The sequence below is a fragment of the Pan troglodytes genome, chromosome 9 (genome assembly GCF_028858775.2).
Source record: "Pan troglodytes isolate AG18354 chromosome 9, NHGRI_mPanTro3-v2.0_pri, whole genome shotgun sequence".
In the NCBI taxonomy this organism is placed as follows: domain Eukaryota; kingdom Metazoa; phylum Chordata; class Mammalia; order Primates; family Hominidae; genus Pan; species Pan troglodytes.
In genome coordinates, this window is record NC_072407.2 from 8,147,358 (window position 1) to 8,162,662 (window position 15,305).

Here is a 15,305-nt window from a genome sequence, read left to right on the forward strand (position 1 = left end):
AAATTGTGAATACCACTACTCTTGGCATCTCCTATTCCTCTTCCCTGCTGTTTTTTTCTTTATTTAAATTATATTTTATTTAAAAACATTTTTAAAATTTTATTTTATTTGTAATTGATACATAATAGTTGTACATATTGGCCAGGCATGGTGGCTGACGCCTGTAATCCGAGCACTTTGGGAGGCTGAGGCAGGAGGATTGCTTGAGCTCAGGAGTTTGAGACCAGCTTGGGAAACATAGTGAGACACCGTCTCTACAAAAAATTAAAAAAAAAATAGCTCGGTACGGTGGTGCACACCCATAGTCTAAGTTACTTGGGAAGCTGAGGCAGGAGGATCACCCAGCCTGGGTGACAGAGCAAGACACTGTCTCAAAAACAACAACAACAGAAAACCCCACCAACCCACCAACCATCCAAAAAAATTGTACATATTTATAGGATACAGTGTGATGTTTTGATACATGTATACAATGTATAATGATCAAATTAGGGGGTAATTAGTATATCTGTCATCTCAAACATATATCATTTCTTTGTGGTGAACATTCAAAATCCTTTCTTCTAGCTATTTTGAAATATACACTATATTATTGTTAACTAAAATCACCCTACTGTGCAATGGAACACTAGAACTTATAAACTTACCCTCCCAACTGTAAATTTGTACCCACTGACCAATCTCTCCCCATCTCCCTGTCTACTCTTCCCAGATTCTGGTAACCACTATCCTACATTCTACTTCTATGAGATCAGCTTTTTAAGATTCCATATATGAGTGAGGACATGTGGTATTTATTTTTTGTGCCTGGCTTATTTCACTTAGCATAATGTCCTCGAGGCACATCCATGTTGCCACAAATGACAGAATTTCATTCTTTTTTTCTTTATGGCTGAATGGTATGCTGTTGTGTAAATATACGACATTTTCTTTAAACATTCATTTGCTGATGGGCCCTGAGGTTGATTCCATATCTTGGCTATTGTGAATAGTGCTGCAATAAACATGGAAGTGAAGATGTCTCTTCAACATGCTGATTTCATTTCCTTTGGATGGGTACCGAATAGTGGGATTGCTGGATCATATGGTAGTTCTATTTTTCATGTTTTGAGGAACCTCCATACTGTTTTATATGGTGACTGTACTAATTTACACTGCCACCAACAGTGTGTAAGAGTTTCCCTTTCTCTATATCCTTGGCAGCATTTGTTATTTGTTATTTTTTTTGGTAATAGCCATACTAACTGGGGTGAGATGATATCTCATTGTGGTTTTGATTTCCATTTCCCTGATGATTAGTGATATTGAGCATATTTTTCACATATCTTTTGGACTTTTTTTTTTCTTTTTTCTCTGAGACAAGGTCTCGCTCTGTCACCCAGGCTGGAGTACAGTGGCATGATCACAACTCATTACAACCTTGATCTCCCAGGCTGAGCTCAAGTGATCCTCCCACTTTCGCTTCCCAAAGTGCCATGATTACAGGCATGAACCACTGTGCTCAGTCTTGTTTGTCTTCTTTTGAGAAATGTCTAGTTAGATCTTTCACCCATTTTTTAATCTGATTTTTTTTCTATTGAGTTGTTCGAGTTCCTTATATATTCTAGATGTTAACCCCTTGTCAGATGTATAATTTGCAGATGTTTTCTCCCATTCTGTAGGTTGTCTCTTCACTTTTCATTGTTTCCATTTTATTTTGATTTAATCCCATTTATCTATTTTTGTATTTTGTTGCCTATGGTAGTGGCAGTGGTGGTGGTGGTGGTGGTGGTGGTTGTTTTTTGGCAGTGCAGTGACGTGATATTAGCTCACTGCAGCCTCCACTTCCTGGGTTCAAGTGATTCTCCTGCCTCAGCCTCCCGAGTAACTGGGATTACAGGCATGTGCCACCATGCCCAGCTAATTTTTGTATTTTTAGTAGAGATGGGGTTTCGCCATGCTGGCCAGGCTGGTCTCCAACTCCCAACTTCAGGCGATCCACCTGCCTTGGCCTCCCAAAGTGCTGGGATTACAGGCATGAGCCACCGTGCCCGGCCCCCAGTACAGTTTATTGAAGAGATTGTCCTTTCCTCAGTGTTTGTTCATGCATTTGTCTAAAATCAATTGGCTATACATATGTGGATTTTATTCCTGTGTTCTGTATTCTTTTCCATGTCTGTTTTTATGCCAGCACCATGCTGTTTCAGTTACTATTGTTTTGGAGAATATTTTAAAGTCAGATGGTGTGATTGCTCTAGCTTTGTTCTTTTTGCTCAAGATGGCTTTGGCTATTCAGGTTTCTTTTTGGTTCCATATGAATTTTAGGATTTTTTTTTTCTATTTCTGTCAAGAATGTCATTGAAATTTAGATAGGGATTACACTGAATCCGCAGATTGCTTTGGGTAGTATGAATATTTTAACAATATTAATTCTTCCAACCCATGTACATAGGATATCTTTCCATTTATTTGTGTCTTCTTCAATTTAGTTCATCCGTATTTTACAGTTTTCATTGTAGAGATCTTTCACCTCCTTGGTTAAATTTATTCTTAGGTATTTTATTATTTTTTGTAGCTATTGTAAACAGGATTTTTTTTTATTTCTTTTTCAGATTTGTTTACTAGTTCTAACAGTTTTTTGGTGGTGTCTGTAGGTTTTTCTAGATTTAATATCATGTTATTGGCTGGGCATGGTGGCTCACACTTGTAATTCCAGCACTTTGGGAAGCAGAGGTGGGTGGATCCCTTGAGATCAGGAGTTTGAGACCAGCCTGGGTAACGTGGTAAAATCCCGTCTCTACCAAAAATACAAAAAATTAGCCAGGTGGGGTGGCGTGCACACCTATAGTCCCAGCTACTTGGGAGGCAGAAATAGGAGGATCTCCTGAGGCCCAGGAGGCGGAGGTTGCAGTCAGCTGAGATCATGCCACTGCACTGCAGCCTGGGTGACAGAATAAGAACCTGTCTCAAAAAAAAAAAAAAAAAAAAGAGAAGATCATGTTGTCTGCAGGCAGGGGCAGTTTGACTTCCTTCTTTCCAATTTTGATGCCTTTCTTCTTTCCTTCCTTCCCTTCCTTCCCTTCCTTTCCTTTCTTTCCTCTTGCCTAATTGCTCTGGCTAGGACTTTCATTACTGTGTTGAATAATAGCGGTGAACGAAGGCATCCTTGTCTCGTTCCAGATTTTAGAGGAAAAGCTTTCAACTTTTCCCTGTATTAGATGTGGGTTTGTCATATATGGCCTTTATTGTGTTGAGGTATATTCCTTCTATACCCAATTTGATTGCAGAGCTGGGGGCTGGAATCAACTGAAGTCTCAGTCACTCACATACCTGACTCCTGAACTTGAAGACTCAAACAGCTGGGGCTACTCACACATTTCTATCTCTACATAGACTTTCCACATGATATCTCCAGCAGGGTGGCTTCAGCGTAGCCAGGCTTCTTACATTTTGACTCAGGGCCCCTCAGGGCCCAAAAGAGAGAGAGCTAGGTGAAATTTATATTGCTTTTTCTAACCTAGACTTGGGTGTCGTGCAACATCACTGTTGCCACATTCTATTTGTTAGAAGATGAGTCACTAATGTCAGCCTATATTAAAGGGGAGGGAAATCCACCTTTAACGGGAGGATTATCAAACAATTTGTGGACATGTTTTAAAACCATTACAGTCGGCTGGGTACTGTGGCTCACACCTGTAATCCTAGCACTTTGGGAGACCGAGATGGGTGGATTGCCTGAGCTCAAGAGTTTGAGACCAGCCTGGGCAATGGTGAAACCCTGTCTTTACTAAAATACAAAGAGTTAGCTGGGTCGGGTGGCACACACCTGTAATCCCAGCTACTCAGGAGGCTGAGACAAGAGAATTGCTTGAACTTCGGAGGTGGAGGTTGCAGTGAGCTGAAATTGCGCCACTGCACTCCAGCCTGGGTGACGAGCGAGACTCTGTCTCAAGACAAACAAACAAACAAACAAACAACCATCACAGTAAATTAACCTGTCTAAACCTAATGTAATTTGGGGCAAATGGCATTATCTTCAAGAGTATCACTGTTCTCATTTATAAAATAAGTGTGATGATTCATTGGTTGTTAAGATTTGATGAGAAAATATTGTGGAAATTCTTAGAATATTGCCTAATTTATAAGCAAGTATTCAAACATTTTAAATTCTTCCTTCCTTTTTTCTTTCCTCTTTTAGCTTATTGATTTTCAGTTAACTGTCATGTATGGTCTTTTCATAATTAAAAAATATAAGGAAAGAATTTCTAATTTATATATATTTTTCAAGGGAGACATGTAACAAAGAGGAAGTGATAGTTTAGTTGGCAACTAAGACATGTGCATAAGGAAGGATACATGAGTGATGTGATACACTTGCATGTTGGGTAGATGGAATGTGTTATGGCTAGCTAGAGGCAGGTGACCTGTGTGGAGATCTTGACGGGCTGACTCCTAGGTATCTCTTGTGACTTGTGTACTTTTCCCTTGCAGTTCCTGAGGGAGGACCTCAATTACCATGACCCAACAGTGAAACACAGCACCTTCCATGGTGAGGATAAGCTCATCAGCGTGGAGGACCTGTGGAAGGCATGGAAGTCATCAGAAGGTAATAGGCAGCCTGGTCATCAATCCTAGTTGTGGGAAGGTTTAGAGAAGAGAGAAGCAGCAACTTGGCCTTAAAAGAACATGTATATAAAATGCTTAGTAAAGGGCAAATTATTGAAGTTATTCTACATACAGTCACTAAATAAGACTGAATATAGTCACTCTGCTGGGCATGGGGGAAGGTTCTCCAGAGTTGGCATTTTTCTTCATTAGAATACTTTTTGAATTCTATCCTATTCCTACCCCTTTCCTCACCCACCTAACCCTGGCATAGGAATCTTCCAGGTTCTGCTGCTTTATCTCCAGAGATAGGGAGCTTGCTGGTCTCTTGAGGCAGCCCCTTTCTTCTCTAGCTTCCCACTTAGTCCCAGCTCTGCTGAGTCCTAGACAATTCAAAGATTGGGTGAGGGTACAGACAGACTCTCTCCTCTTCTATACCATCTTGATTGAAAGCTTTTCTATACCATTTTGATTGAAAGCTCCTGAGTCTTCTTTTTTCCAGGTTAAGTAGCCCTACTTCTTGAAGAAAACATTTTCTCAGCCTCCTTCTTGTCTTGATTTCCTGCCTATAAGCACTTTTGTTAATGTGTTTCTTAGATCCTGTAGTTGGCTGCAGACCTCCAAGTGTGATTTTATCATCAGAGTTGAGCAGGACTGTCACCTTCTTGTTTCTGAATCCTGTGCATCTGTTAATGCAGTCTGATTAGATACTGGTGCCTCACTAGTCATACCACTCTACTGACCCATGTTGAGCTTAATGAAAACTTCAGATTTCTGTAAAACTGCTAAACCATCATTACCATTTTTTTTTTCTGGAGCATTTCCTTCAGAGTTCTTAGTGAAAGAGCATGTCTAATTGTGCGAGACTTGACAGGGAAGGGGAAAACAGGGCTTTAGCTTCCTCTCCATTTATATCTGTGGCTAGGGCACAGATAACAGTAAGACTAGAAGAAATCTCTCTTCCCAGGGTCTCTTAGGGCAGGTTCTGATGTAACAGGGGTTAAATGTAAGTAACCATCAGGATCCCTGGTTTTTATTTGAGGAACCTTAGGCCTAGATGTATAAAGTTACTTGTCATTATCATGCATTTAGTAGAGCCAGAACTTCAGCTGTAGGCCAATGCTTTTCAATACCCTCTTGGTTGAAAGCATTAGTCTAAGGTAGAGAAGACTAGTTTTGGTAGGAATGAGGCAGTTTCTATTTTTATTTACATTTTAATTTAGGCTTATAGAATTTGAGATCTGAAAGGGATAATCTATATTGTAGATGGGGAGCATTAAATGTGAAGCAGGAAGACCTGGATTCTAATCCTGATTATGGGATGGACAGGCTGATGCCTCCTGTTAACTCTATGTTTTATCAATGTAGAAGAAAAATTAGGCAGCTGTAGGAGAGAGCTTCCTGGATATCTTTGGAAGCTGAGTTCCTTCTGGGGGCTTTTCTTTAATAGCTCTCTAGCAACTCAGGCTATGTACTGATGAAGATTAAGCAGTGACATGAGCTTTGGAACTATACCAGCGGTGCCAGGAAAAAATCTTCCATTAGCATCATTTAGTTTTGGCTTTCTTATTTTTCTCTAATAACATGAGGACAGGGTGGCTGGTTTTTAAGAGTGGGTTTCAAAAGTAGGAACTTAGAATTAAAGATGGCAGGGAGAGCATTCCGGCCTTTTCTGAAAGCTCGCATAGAAGTATCTAGGAAAGGAAAGTGAGAGGGCAGAAACAGAGGGACTAAATCATAATGCTAGAAAACAGCTCCAGGCAGTTTTCTGGCAAGGACTTTATTTTTGGACTTAGCAACTATTTGGAACACTTCCAGTGTATTCTAAATTACAGGAAAATGAAAGACAATGGAGTGAGGTTTTTTGGGGGAGAGTCCTCATTAACCATGAGTGGAGAAAAGCATTTCAATGCAGTGATGTAGTTCACAGCTGAGAAATGATATATATGTACCCTATTAGAATTTGCTCACTGTGTGTTATACCTGGTGATTTGACAGACTAAAAGTGAGAATTTTTATATGTCCTCTTCCTCCCAATAATTTGCTTCATTATTCAGAGAAAGGCCCCTAATCTCTCTGGAGTGATGATTTCCAGAGCTACAAAAAGCATTTAATATTCTGGCACTGGCTCAAACTAGCTGTTCTGAGTTTAGCTAGATGATGTAGATGTCAGCAGTGGTCACTTGTGTTCAGAACATTAGCTGGCTAGTGTCAGTACCATCTGTGTGATTAGCATTGTTAACATTTTTCTGACTAATGTTGGGAGCCAGTCTTTTCTCTGTGTTATATAGATCTTAGCAGAAAAGTTTTCTAATCTCTATCTTAGCCAACTCTGGGCTTTGGGAATAAAAACAGCAGCAGCAATGACAAAAACTGAAAAACTACTTTAACATTTATATAGTATTTAATATGTGCTAGGCACTGTTTCTAAGTGTTTTACATATATTAACTTATTTCTCACAGAAACCATATGAAGTATCGATATTATGATTATACAGAGTTAGCACAGACTTCACAAGTTAAGTTCATAGCCCCCAATAAGATTACTCTCACTTCAGACATCAGCCATAATTTCAAGCTGTTCCCAGGTCACCTGCACTTCTGACCAGCTGACTACAATTCATGCATTACCATGGCCTTCTCAGGTTTGATAATTAACTAGGACTACTCAGAGAATTCAAGAAAGCCCTATACTTACGATTACAATTTTATTATAAAAGTTACAAATCAGGACCAGCCAAAAGAAGAAATTTATAGGGCAAGATATGGGAGGGTCCTGAATATGGCACTTTTGTGTCCTCTCCTTGTGGAATCAGGACACATCTCCGTTTCCAGCACATCAGAGTGTTTGCCAGCCAGGAAACTCAACTGAACTTTGGTGTTCAGTGTTTTTCTTAGGGTTTCATTACATAGGCAAGTTTGATTGAATTCTTAGGCACATGATTGAACTTAATATCCAGCTCCCTTTTTCTCCATAAAGGTTGGATTGGTATCACCGGGCTCAGAGCCCCAATGTTCTAATCACGTGGTTGATTTTTATAGTGACCAACCCCCATCCTGAGTCATCTTATTAGCCTGAACTCATGTGTGATGCAAGGGACCCACCAGGAATAATAAAGACATTCCTATCACTGGGAATATTCCAAAAGTTCTGTGGGTACCTCCCAGTAACCCAGGACAAAGATCTGCCAAATTCTTTATTATACAACATTGAATAATTAAGTATGGAAGAACTGGTAAAGCAGGGTTGAAGAAGGACCAAGAATGAGGGCCACTCCAGGAAATCCGGCAGCAGAGACTAGGGGATTCGCCTTTTCTTTTTTTTCTTTTTTCTTTTTTTTGAGACAGAGTCTCACTCTGTCACCTGGGCTGGAGTGCAGTGGCGCAATCTCAGCTCACTGCCACCTCCGCCTCCCAGGTTCAAGTGATTCTCCTGCCTCAGCCTCCCGAGTAGCTGGGACTACAGGCGTGCGCCACTACGCCCAGCTAATTTTTGTATTTTTAGTAGAAACGGGGTTTCACCATGTTGGTTGGCCAGGATGGTCTCAATCTCTTGACCTCCTTATCTGCCCACCTCGGCCTCCCAAAGTGCTGGGATTATAGGTGTGAACCACCGTGCCCGGGGAATTGGCCTTTTCTAATTAGCTACTTTCATATGACCCAGCTTTATTCATTTTTTATTTCTAAGTGTCTTTGCTCAACAGTCAGATATGACAAGAGAAGAATCAGATTGGCGTAGTGTGGATTACAGATTTAAATAGGGTGGTGATGGTGGGAGTGTGTGTGTAGGGTTTGGAGAGAGCTGCAATTTCCAGCCCCTACAGGATCATATGAGGTTAGAGGAGTGGCAGTTCTTTAAAGGAAGGGTGGCTGGGTAGTTTTGTAGAATCCTTGAGAAATAGAATTACTGTTTGCATATTTGAGCCATTGGAAACAATAACAGTGTCATTTTTGGAGAAGAATGATGGGAGGCACTGACCTAAGGGAATTCTCCTCTAACCATGGCTTTCATTTTTTCTAAGCAAAGTGCATCATTACTGTTTCTCTTCTCCTTTCCTGGACACTAGATTTTAAATGATGCTATCTGCCAAACAAAGTATATTTCTTCTTTTGAGACAAGAGTCTCACTCTGTAGCCCAGGCTGGAGTTCAGTGGCATGATCTTCGCTCACTGCAGCCTCTGCCTCCCGGATTCAAGGCTTCTTTTGCCTCAGCCTCCCGAGTAGCTGGGATTACAAGCATGCACCATCACGTCCAGCTAATTTTTGTATTTTTAACAGAGATGGGGTTTTGCCATGTTGGCTAGGCTGGTCTTGAACTCCTGATCTCAAGTGATCTACCCGCCTCAGCCTCCTAAAATGCTGGGATTACAGGCATGAGCCATTGTGCCTGGTGAATATTTCTTTTTTTTTCTTTCTTTTTCTTTTCTTTTTTTTTTTGAGATGGAGTCTTGCTCTGTTGCCCAGGCTGGAGTGCAGTGGAATGTTCTCGGCTCACTGCAACCTCTGCCTTCCAAGTTCAAGAGATTCTCCTGCGTCAGCCTCCCGAGTATTTGGGATTACAGGCGTGAACCCGCACGCCCGGCTAATTTTTGTATTTTTAGTAGAGACGGGGTTTCACCATGTTGGACCAGGCTGGTCTCGAACTCCTGACTATAGGTGATCCGCCTGCCTCAGCCTTCCAAAGTTCTAGGATTATAGGCGTGAGCCACCACACTTGGCCAATATTTCTTAAGTAGTAATTTCTTTCCTCATTTTTATGAATCAAGACTTTGTAACTATCAATCTTTGATTCTATGAAATATGATTGCAGCTAAAAGCAAAAGAACCTGGTAGTCTAGTGTGCCTGTGGACTTTGCCATAGTAGTTGTTTCCAAAAGTTTTTGTTTCCAAAAGCCTGGTAGAAAATAAACATTACAGACCGGGCGTGGTGGCTCACGCCTGTAATCCCAGCACTTTGGGAGGCTGAGGCAGGCAGATCATGAGGTCAGGAGTTCAAGACCAGCCTGGCCAACATGGTGAAACCCCATCTCTACTAAAAATACAAAAAAATTAGCCGGGTGTGGTGGTGGGCACCTGTAATCCCAGCTGCTCGGGAGATTGAGGCAGGAGAATTGCTTGAAACTGGAAAGCAGAGGTTGCAGTGAGCCGAGATCGCGCCATGGCACTCCAGCCTGGGCAACAAAGAGTGAAACTCCGTCTCAAAATAAATAAATAAATAAATAAATAAATAAATAAATAAATAAATAAAAAAAATAAAGTAAACATTACAGTAAGTAAGTTCACAGATCTCCTTTTCTGTCTGTGCTATTCTTTGGACGATAGAATTTCTCTGCAGGAAGCAGTGGAGTAGTACAGCAGGTTCCTGAATAATGTCACTTCATTCAACCTTGTTTGATTATAATGCTGTTGAAAATTAAAAAATTGCTTCCTTACTGGGACCATTGTCTCTTTGTGGAGTTTGCACATTTTCTCCATGTCTGCACGGGCTTTCTCCAGGTACATCAGTTTCCTCCCACATCCCGAAGATGTGCACTTTAGGTGAATTGGTGTGTCTAAATGGTCCCAGTCTGAGTGAGGGAGAGGGAGAGAGAGGAGGGAGGGAAGGAGGGTGGGCGGGGGGGGGGGGTGGGAGAGAGAGAGAGAGAGAGACAGAGAGAGACAGAGTGTGCGTATGTGTGTATGTGGTGTGTGCGTTTGTGTGCCCTGCAATGGAATGGCATCTGATTCAGGGTTGGTTCCCACCTGGCACCCTGAGCTGCCGAGGATAGGCTCCAGCCACTCTCAACCTTGAACTGAAATAAGCAGGTAAATAATTATCTTACTTGCTTTAATCTTCCTTAAATGTATGTACAGGTCACGTTTATTTCATTGTGTAGTATTAGGAGTGTTTTGGTCTTTATTTGTAAGTTTGGTGATGTTTTTGTGACCAGAAATATGCCATAATAACTTCACCCTTGTTTATATCAATTAGCCTCTAGTAAAATTGGTTTTGTTATACATGCTTTTGCTTAAAGTTGCAGTTTCCAACAAACCATTGATGACATTAATTGAGGACTTACTGTACTGGAGAGCTAGGAAGCCTTTAGAAAGAACATCCAGGCTGGGTGCGGTGTGGCTCATGCCTGTAATCCTAGCACTTTTGAGAGGCTGAGGCGGGTGGATCACTTAAGGTCAGGAGTTCAAGACCTGCCTGGCCAACATGGTGAAACCCTGTCTCTCCTAAAAATACAAAAATTAGCCAGGTGTGGTGGTGGGCATCTATAATCCCAGCTACTCGGGAGGCTGAGGCTGGAGAATTGCTTGAACCCAGGGTACGGAGGTTGCAGTAAGCTGAGATCGCGACTTCACTCCAGCCTGGGTGAAAGAGTGAAACTCCATCTCAAAAAAAAAAAAAAAGAAAGAAAGAAAGCACCCAGCAGAGCTGCTGACCTCTCTGTTGACACAACACCGGGAGGCCAGGTGGCATCAGACTTCTGTCTAAACCATTTCAAAAGTCAGATCCATATGAAAGAGCTGGCAGCCCATTTTTGCTTTTACATAAACCTAATGAGAGATATGTTTAGTATTTTCTTTTAGTCATTAAAAAATTATTTTTCTAAGTTAACCATCAAGTCATTTAGTTAAAAACCTCAGACATTAGTTGTTTGCTGCTGTATTTTTTGGAAGAATCATACAGTTGGCTTTTTCTTTCCCTTACATTCTTTCAGATAATTTTTTTATACTGATAATAAAAACAACTAGCATCCATGTAGTGATTTAACTTTTATCACAGTCATTTTTAATTTATTTTAAATAGACACTTGAGGATAAAAAGTTTTACTTGTATTCCCATTTAATAAATAAGAAAACTGAGTATCTCTCACCCGAGGGTTCTACCTGTTTAATATATCTTATGTGCGTCTCCTATGATACTACCTTAGCTCAACTTCATTACCTTTTTAAAAAGATATTTATTGAGTTGCAATTGACATACAAAAAGGTGTAAATCTCTAAAGTTTACTATTTTTAAGATTTTGGTACATGTATACAATTGTGAAACCATCACTGCATTAAAGATGGTGAATATATTAATCACCCCTGAAAGTTTTCTCATAGTCCTTTGTAGTCTCTGCTCCCCTAGCAACCACTGATCTGCTTTCTGCCATAGATTAGTTTTCATTTGCTACAGTTTTATGTAAATGGAGTTATATAATATGTACTTTAAAAAAATAATCTGGCCACTTTCACTCAGTGTAACTATTTTGAGGTTCACTTATGTTTTGCATGTGTAAATAGTTAACTCGTTTTTATTGCTTAGTAGTAGTCCATTGTAGAGACATACCACAATTTATTTACCTATTTACCTACTGGGAGACATTGAGCTGCTTTTAGTTTTTGTCTATTACAAATAAAGCTGCTATGAACATTCACATGCAAGTCTGTATGGACATATATTTTCTTTTCTCTTAGGTAAATACCTAGGAGTGGAATGACTAGATGATATGGTAGGTATATGTTTTTAAGAAACTGTCAAACTGTTTTCTAAAATAGTTGTATTTTTTATATTCCCACCAGCAGTATATGACACTTTCAGTTCTTCCATATCTTTGCAAACACTTGGTATGGTCGGTCTACTTAATTTTAGCCATTCTGATAGTATAATGATCGTGGTTTTATTCTGTATATGCCTAATGACTAACAATGTTGAGTATCTTTTTATGTACATGTTTCCATTCATATCTCTTTTTTGGTAGAGTATCTGTTAAATCTTTTGTCTGCTTTTTATTGGGTTGTTTTTTTAAATTGAGTTTTGAGAATTCTTTATATATTCTCCATTTAAGTCTTTTATCAAATATATACTTTGCTAAGATTTTCTCCAAATCTGTGGCTTGTCCTATCAGTCTTTTAACAGTGTCTTTTGAAGAGCAGAAAGTTGTAATTTTGACGAAGTCCAGTTTATCAATTTGTTTTTTAACAGATCATGCTTTTGGTATTGTATCTAATAAATCTTTGCCTAACCTAGGATCACACAAAGATTTCTTTCTGTTTCTTTCTAGAAGTTTTGTAGTTTTATGTTTTACATTTAGGTCTATAATTCATTTTGTATTAATTTTTATATGTGGTGTGAAATATGGAACTTACTTCTTTATTGTGCTTACACGTGGTCCCAATTGTTCTAGAACTGTTTTTTGAAATGCTGTTCTTTTCTTCATTGCATTGCCACACCTCTCGTCTTTTGTCAAAAATCAGTTGTTTAAGCTGAGTGCAGTAGCATACACTGTAGTCCCAGCTATTCAGGTGGCTGAGGTGGGGTGGGTGGGTGAAAACTGCTTGAGCCCAGGAGTTGGAGTCCAGCCAGGGCAGCATAGCAAGAACCTGTTTCTAAAAAACAAACAAAAATGCCTCAAGTTGTTTGTATAAGTGTGAGTTTATTTTTGGACTCTATTATGATACACTGATCTATCTGTCTGTCTTTATGCCAGTACCATGCTATTTTGATTACCATAGAATTATAATAATTCTTTCAATCAGGTAGTGTTAACCCTCCAACTTCGTTCTTCTTTTTCAAGTTACTCTGGCTGTTTCAGGTCCTTGAATAAACTTGTCAATTTCTACAAAAAAGCCTGGTGGGATTTTGAATAGGATTGCATTGAATCTATAGATGAGTTTGAGAGAACTGACATCTTCAAAATACTGATGTTCTTTCAACCCATAAACAAAGTACATCTCTCCATTTTTTTTAGGAGATACACTTTCTCTGAGTACTATTTTTTGGTCTTTCACATTTAGAACTTTCACATCTTTTGTCAGATTTATCACTAAGTAGTTCATAGTTTTTTATGCTGTTGTATATGGTATTTTTTAAAATCATGGTAAAATACATATAACAAAATTTACTATGTAAATGGTATTTTAAAATAATTTCTGATTGTTGCTTATATACAGAAATGTAATTGATTTTTATATATTGATTTTATATTCTAGACATGAAGTCCTTGCCCATGCCTATGTCCTGAATGGTAATGCCTAGATTTTCTTCTAGGGTTTTTATGGTTTTAGGTCTAACGTTTAAGTCTTTAATCCATCTTGAATTGATTTTTGTATAAGGTGTAAGGAAGGGATCCAGTTTCAGCTTTCTACATATGGCTAGCCAGTTTTCCCAGCACCATTTATTAAATAGGGAATCCTTTCCCCATTGCTTGTTTTTCTCAGGTTTGTCAAAGATCAGATAGTTGTAGATATGCGGCGTTATTTCTGAGGGCTCTGTTCTGTTCCATTGATCTTTATCTCTGTTTTGGCACCAGTACCATGCTGTTTTGGTTACTGTAGCCTTGTAGTATAGTTTGAAGTCAGGTAGTGTGATGCCTCCAGCTTTGTTCTTTTGGCTTAGGATTGACTTGGCGATGCGGGCTCTTTTTTGGTTCCATATGAACTTTAAAGTAGTTTAAACTAAAAATGTATATTCTGTGAAGTGCTAAACTCATTTAGTAGATTTCATCACATTTTTTCCCATAGACAGTCATGTTTGTCTGCCAATAAAGACAGTTTTACTTCATTTCCAATCTGATGCTTTTTTTTTCTTTTTCTTGCCTGATTGCCTTGGATAGTATTTCTAGTACAGTGTTGAAGAGAAATGAGGTGAGCAGATATCCATGTTTCATTTCTAATCTTTTTTTTTTTTTTTGAGACGGAGTCTCGCCCTGTCGCCTAGGCTGGAGTGCAGTGGCATGATCTCGGCTCACTGCAAGCTCCGCCTCCTGGGTTCACACCATTCTCCCGCCTCAGCCTCCCGAGTAGCTGGGACTACAGGTGCCCACCACTGCACTCAGCTAATTTTTTATTTTTATTTTTAGTAGAAACGGGGTTTCACCGTGTTAGCCAGGATGGTCTCGATCTCCTGACCTCGTGATCTGCCCGCCTCGGCCTCCCAAAGTGCCGGGATTACAGGCGTGAGCCACTGCGCCTGGCTATTTCTGATCTTAGAAGACATTCAGTCTTTCACCATAAAATATAATGTTGGGCCAGATGCGGTGGCTTATGCCTGTAATCCCAGCACTTTGGGAGGCTGAGGTGGGTAGATCGCGAGGTCAGGAGTTTGAGACCAGCCTGGCCAACATTGTGAAACCTCATCTCTACTAAAAATACAAAAATTAGCTGGTCGTGGTGGCGGGCGCCTGTAATCCCAGCTACTTGGGAGGCTGAGGCAGGAGAATCGCTTGAACCCAGGAGATGGAGGTTGCAGTGAGCCAAGATTGTGCCACTGCACTCCAGTCTGGGCAACAGAGTGAGACACTGTCTCAGAAAAATAAATAAATAAAATAAAATAACAAAATTATATATATATATAATGTTGGCTGTGGGTTTTTTGTAGTGCCTCTCTACTCCTAGTTTGCTGAGAGCCTTTATCAGGCATAGATACTGGATTTTATCAAATGAGTTTTCTGTGTCTATTGAGATGATTGCATGGTTTTTCTGTTTGTTTGTTAATCTGATAAATTACAGTGACTGAGTTTTGAGTGTAAAGCTAACCCTGCATTCTTGGGATAAATCCCCTTGGTCATAATGTATTATCCTTTCACTGTATTGTTGGATTAGATTTGCTAAAATTTTGTTTTAAATTTTTATGTCTTTGTTCATGAAGGATACTGGTTTGTAGTTTTCTTAAAATGTCTTTGTTTTTGGTATCAGGATAATGTTTGTCTCATAGGATGAATTATGAAGTATTCCTCAAGTTTTTTTG

General features: G+C 39.7%; 1 protein-coding gene across 14 annotated transcripts in view; it reads left to right on the forward strand.

The window, feature by feature from the left end:
* STIM1 (stromal interaction molecule 1) overlaps positions 1-15,305 on the forward strand; it is a 228,216-nt gene that overhangs the window by 154,261 nt on the left and 58,650 nt on the right. For all 14 annotated transcript variants that reach the window (XR_010147119.1, XR_008537950.2, XR_008537951.2 and 11 more), the window contains one exon: positions 4,471-4,585. Coding sequence is in view for 11 of the 14 variants with exons in the window: in XM_001160553.8 (XP_001160553.1) it covers positions 4,471-4,585 (115 nt within the window). In the remaining 3 variants the exon portion in view is untranslated. The remainder of the gene's footprint in view (positions 1-4,470; positions 4,586-15,305) is intronic.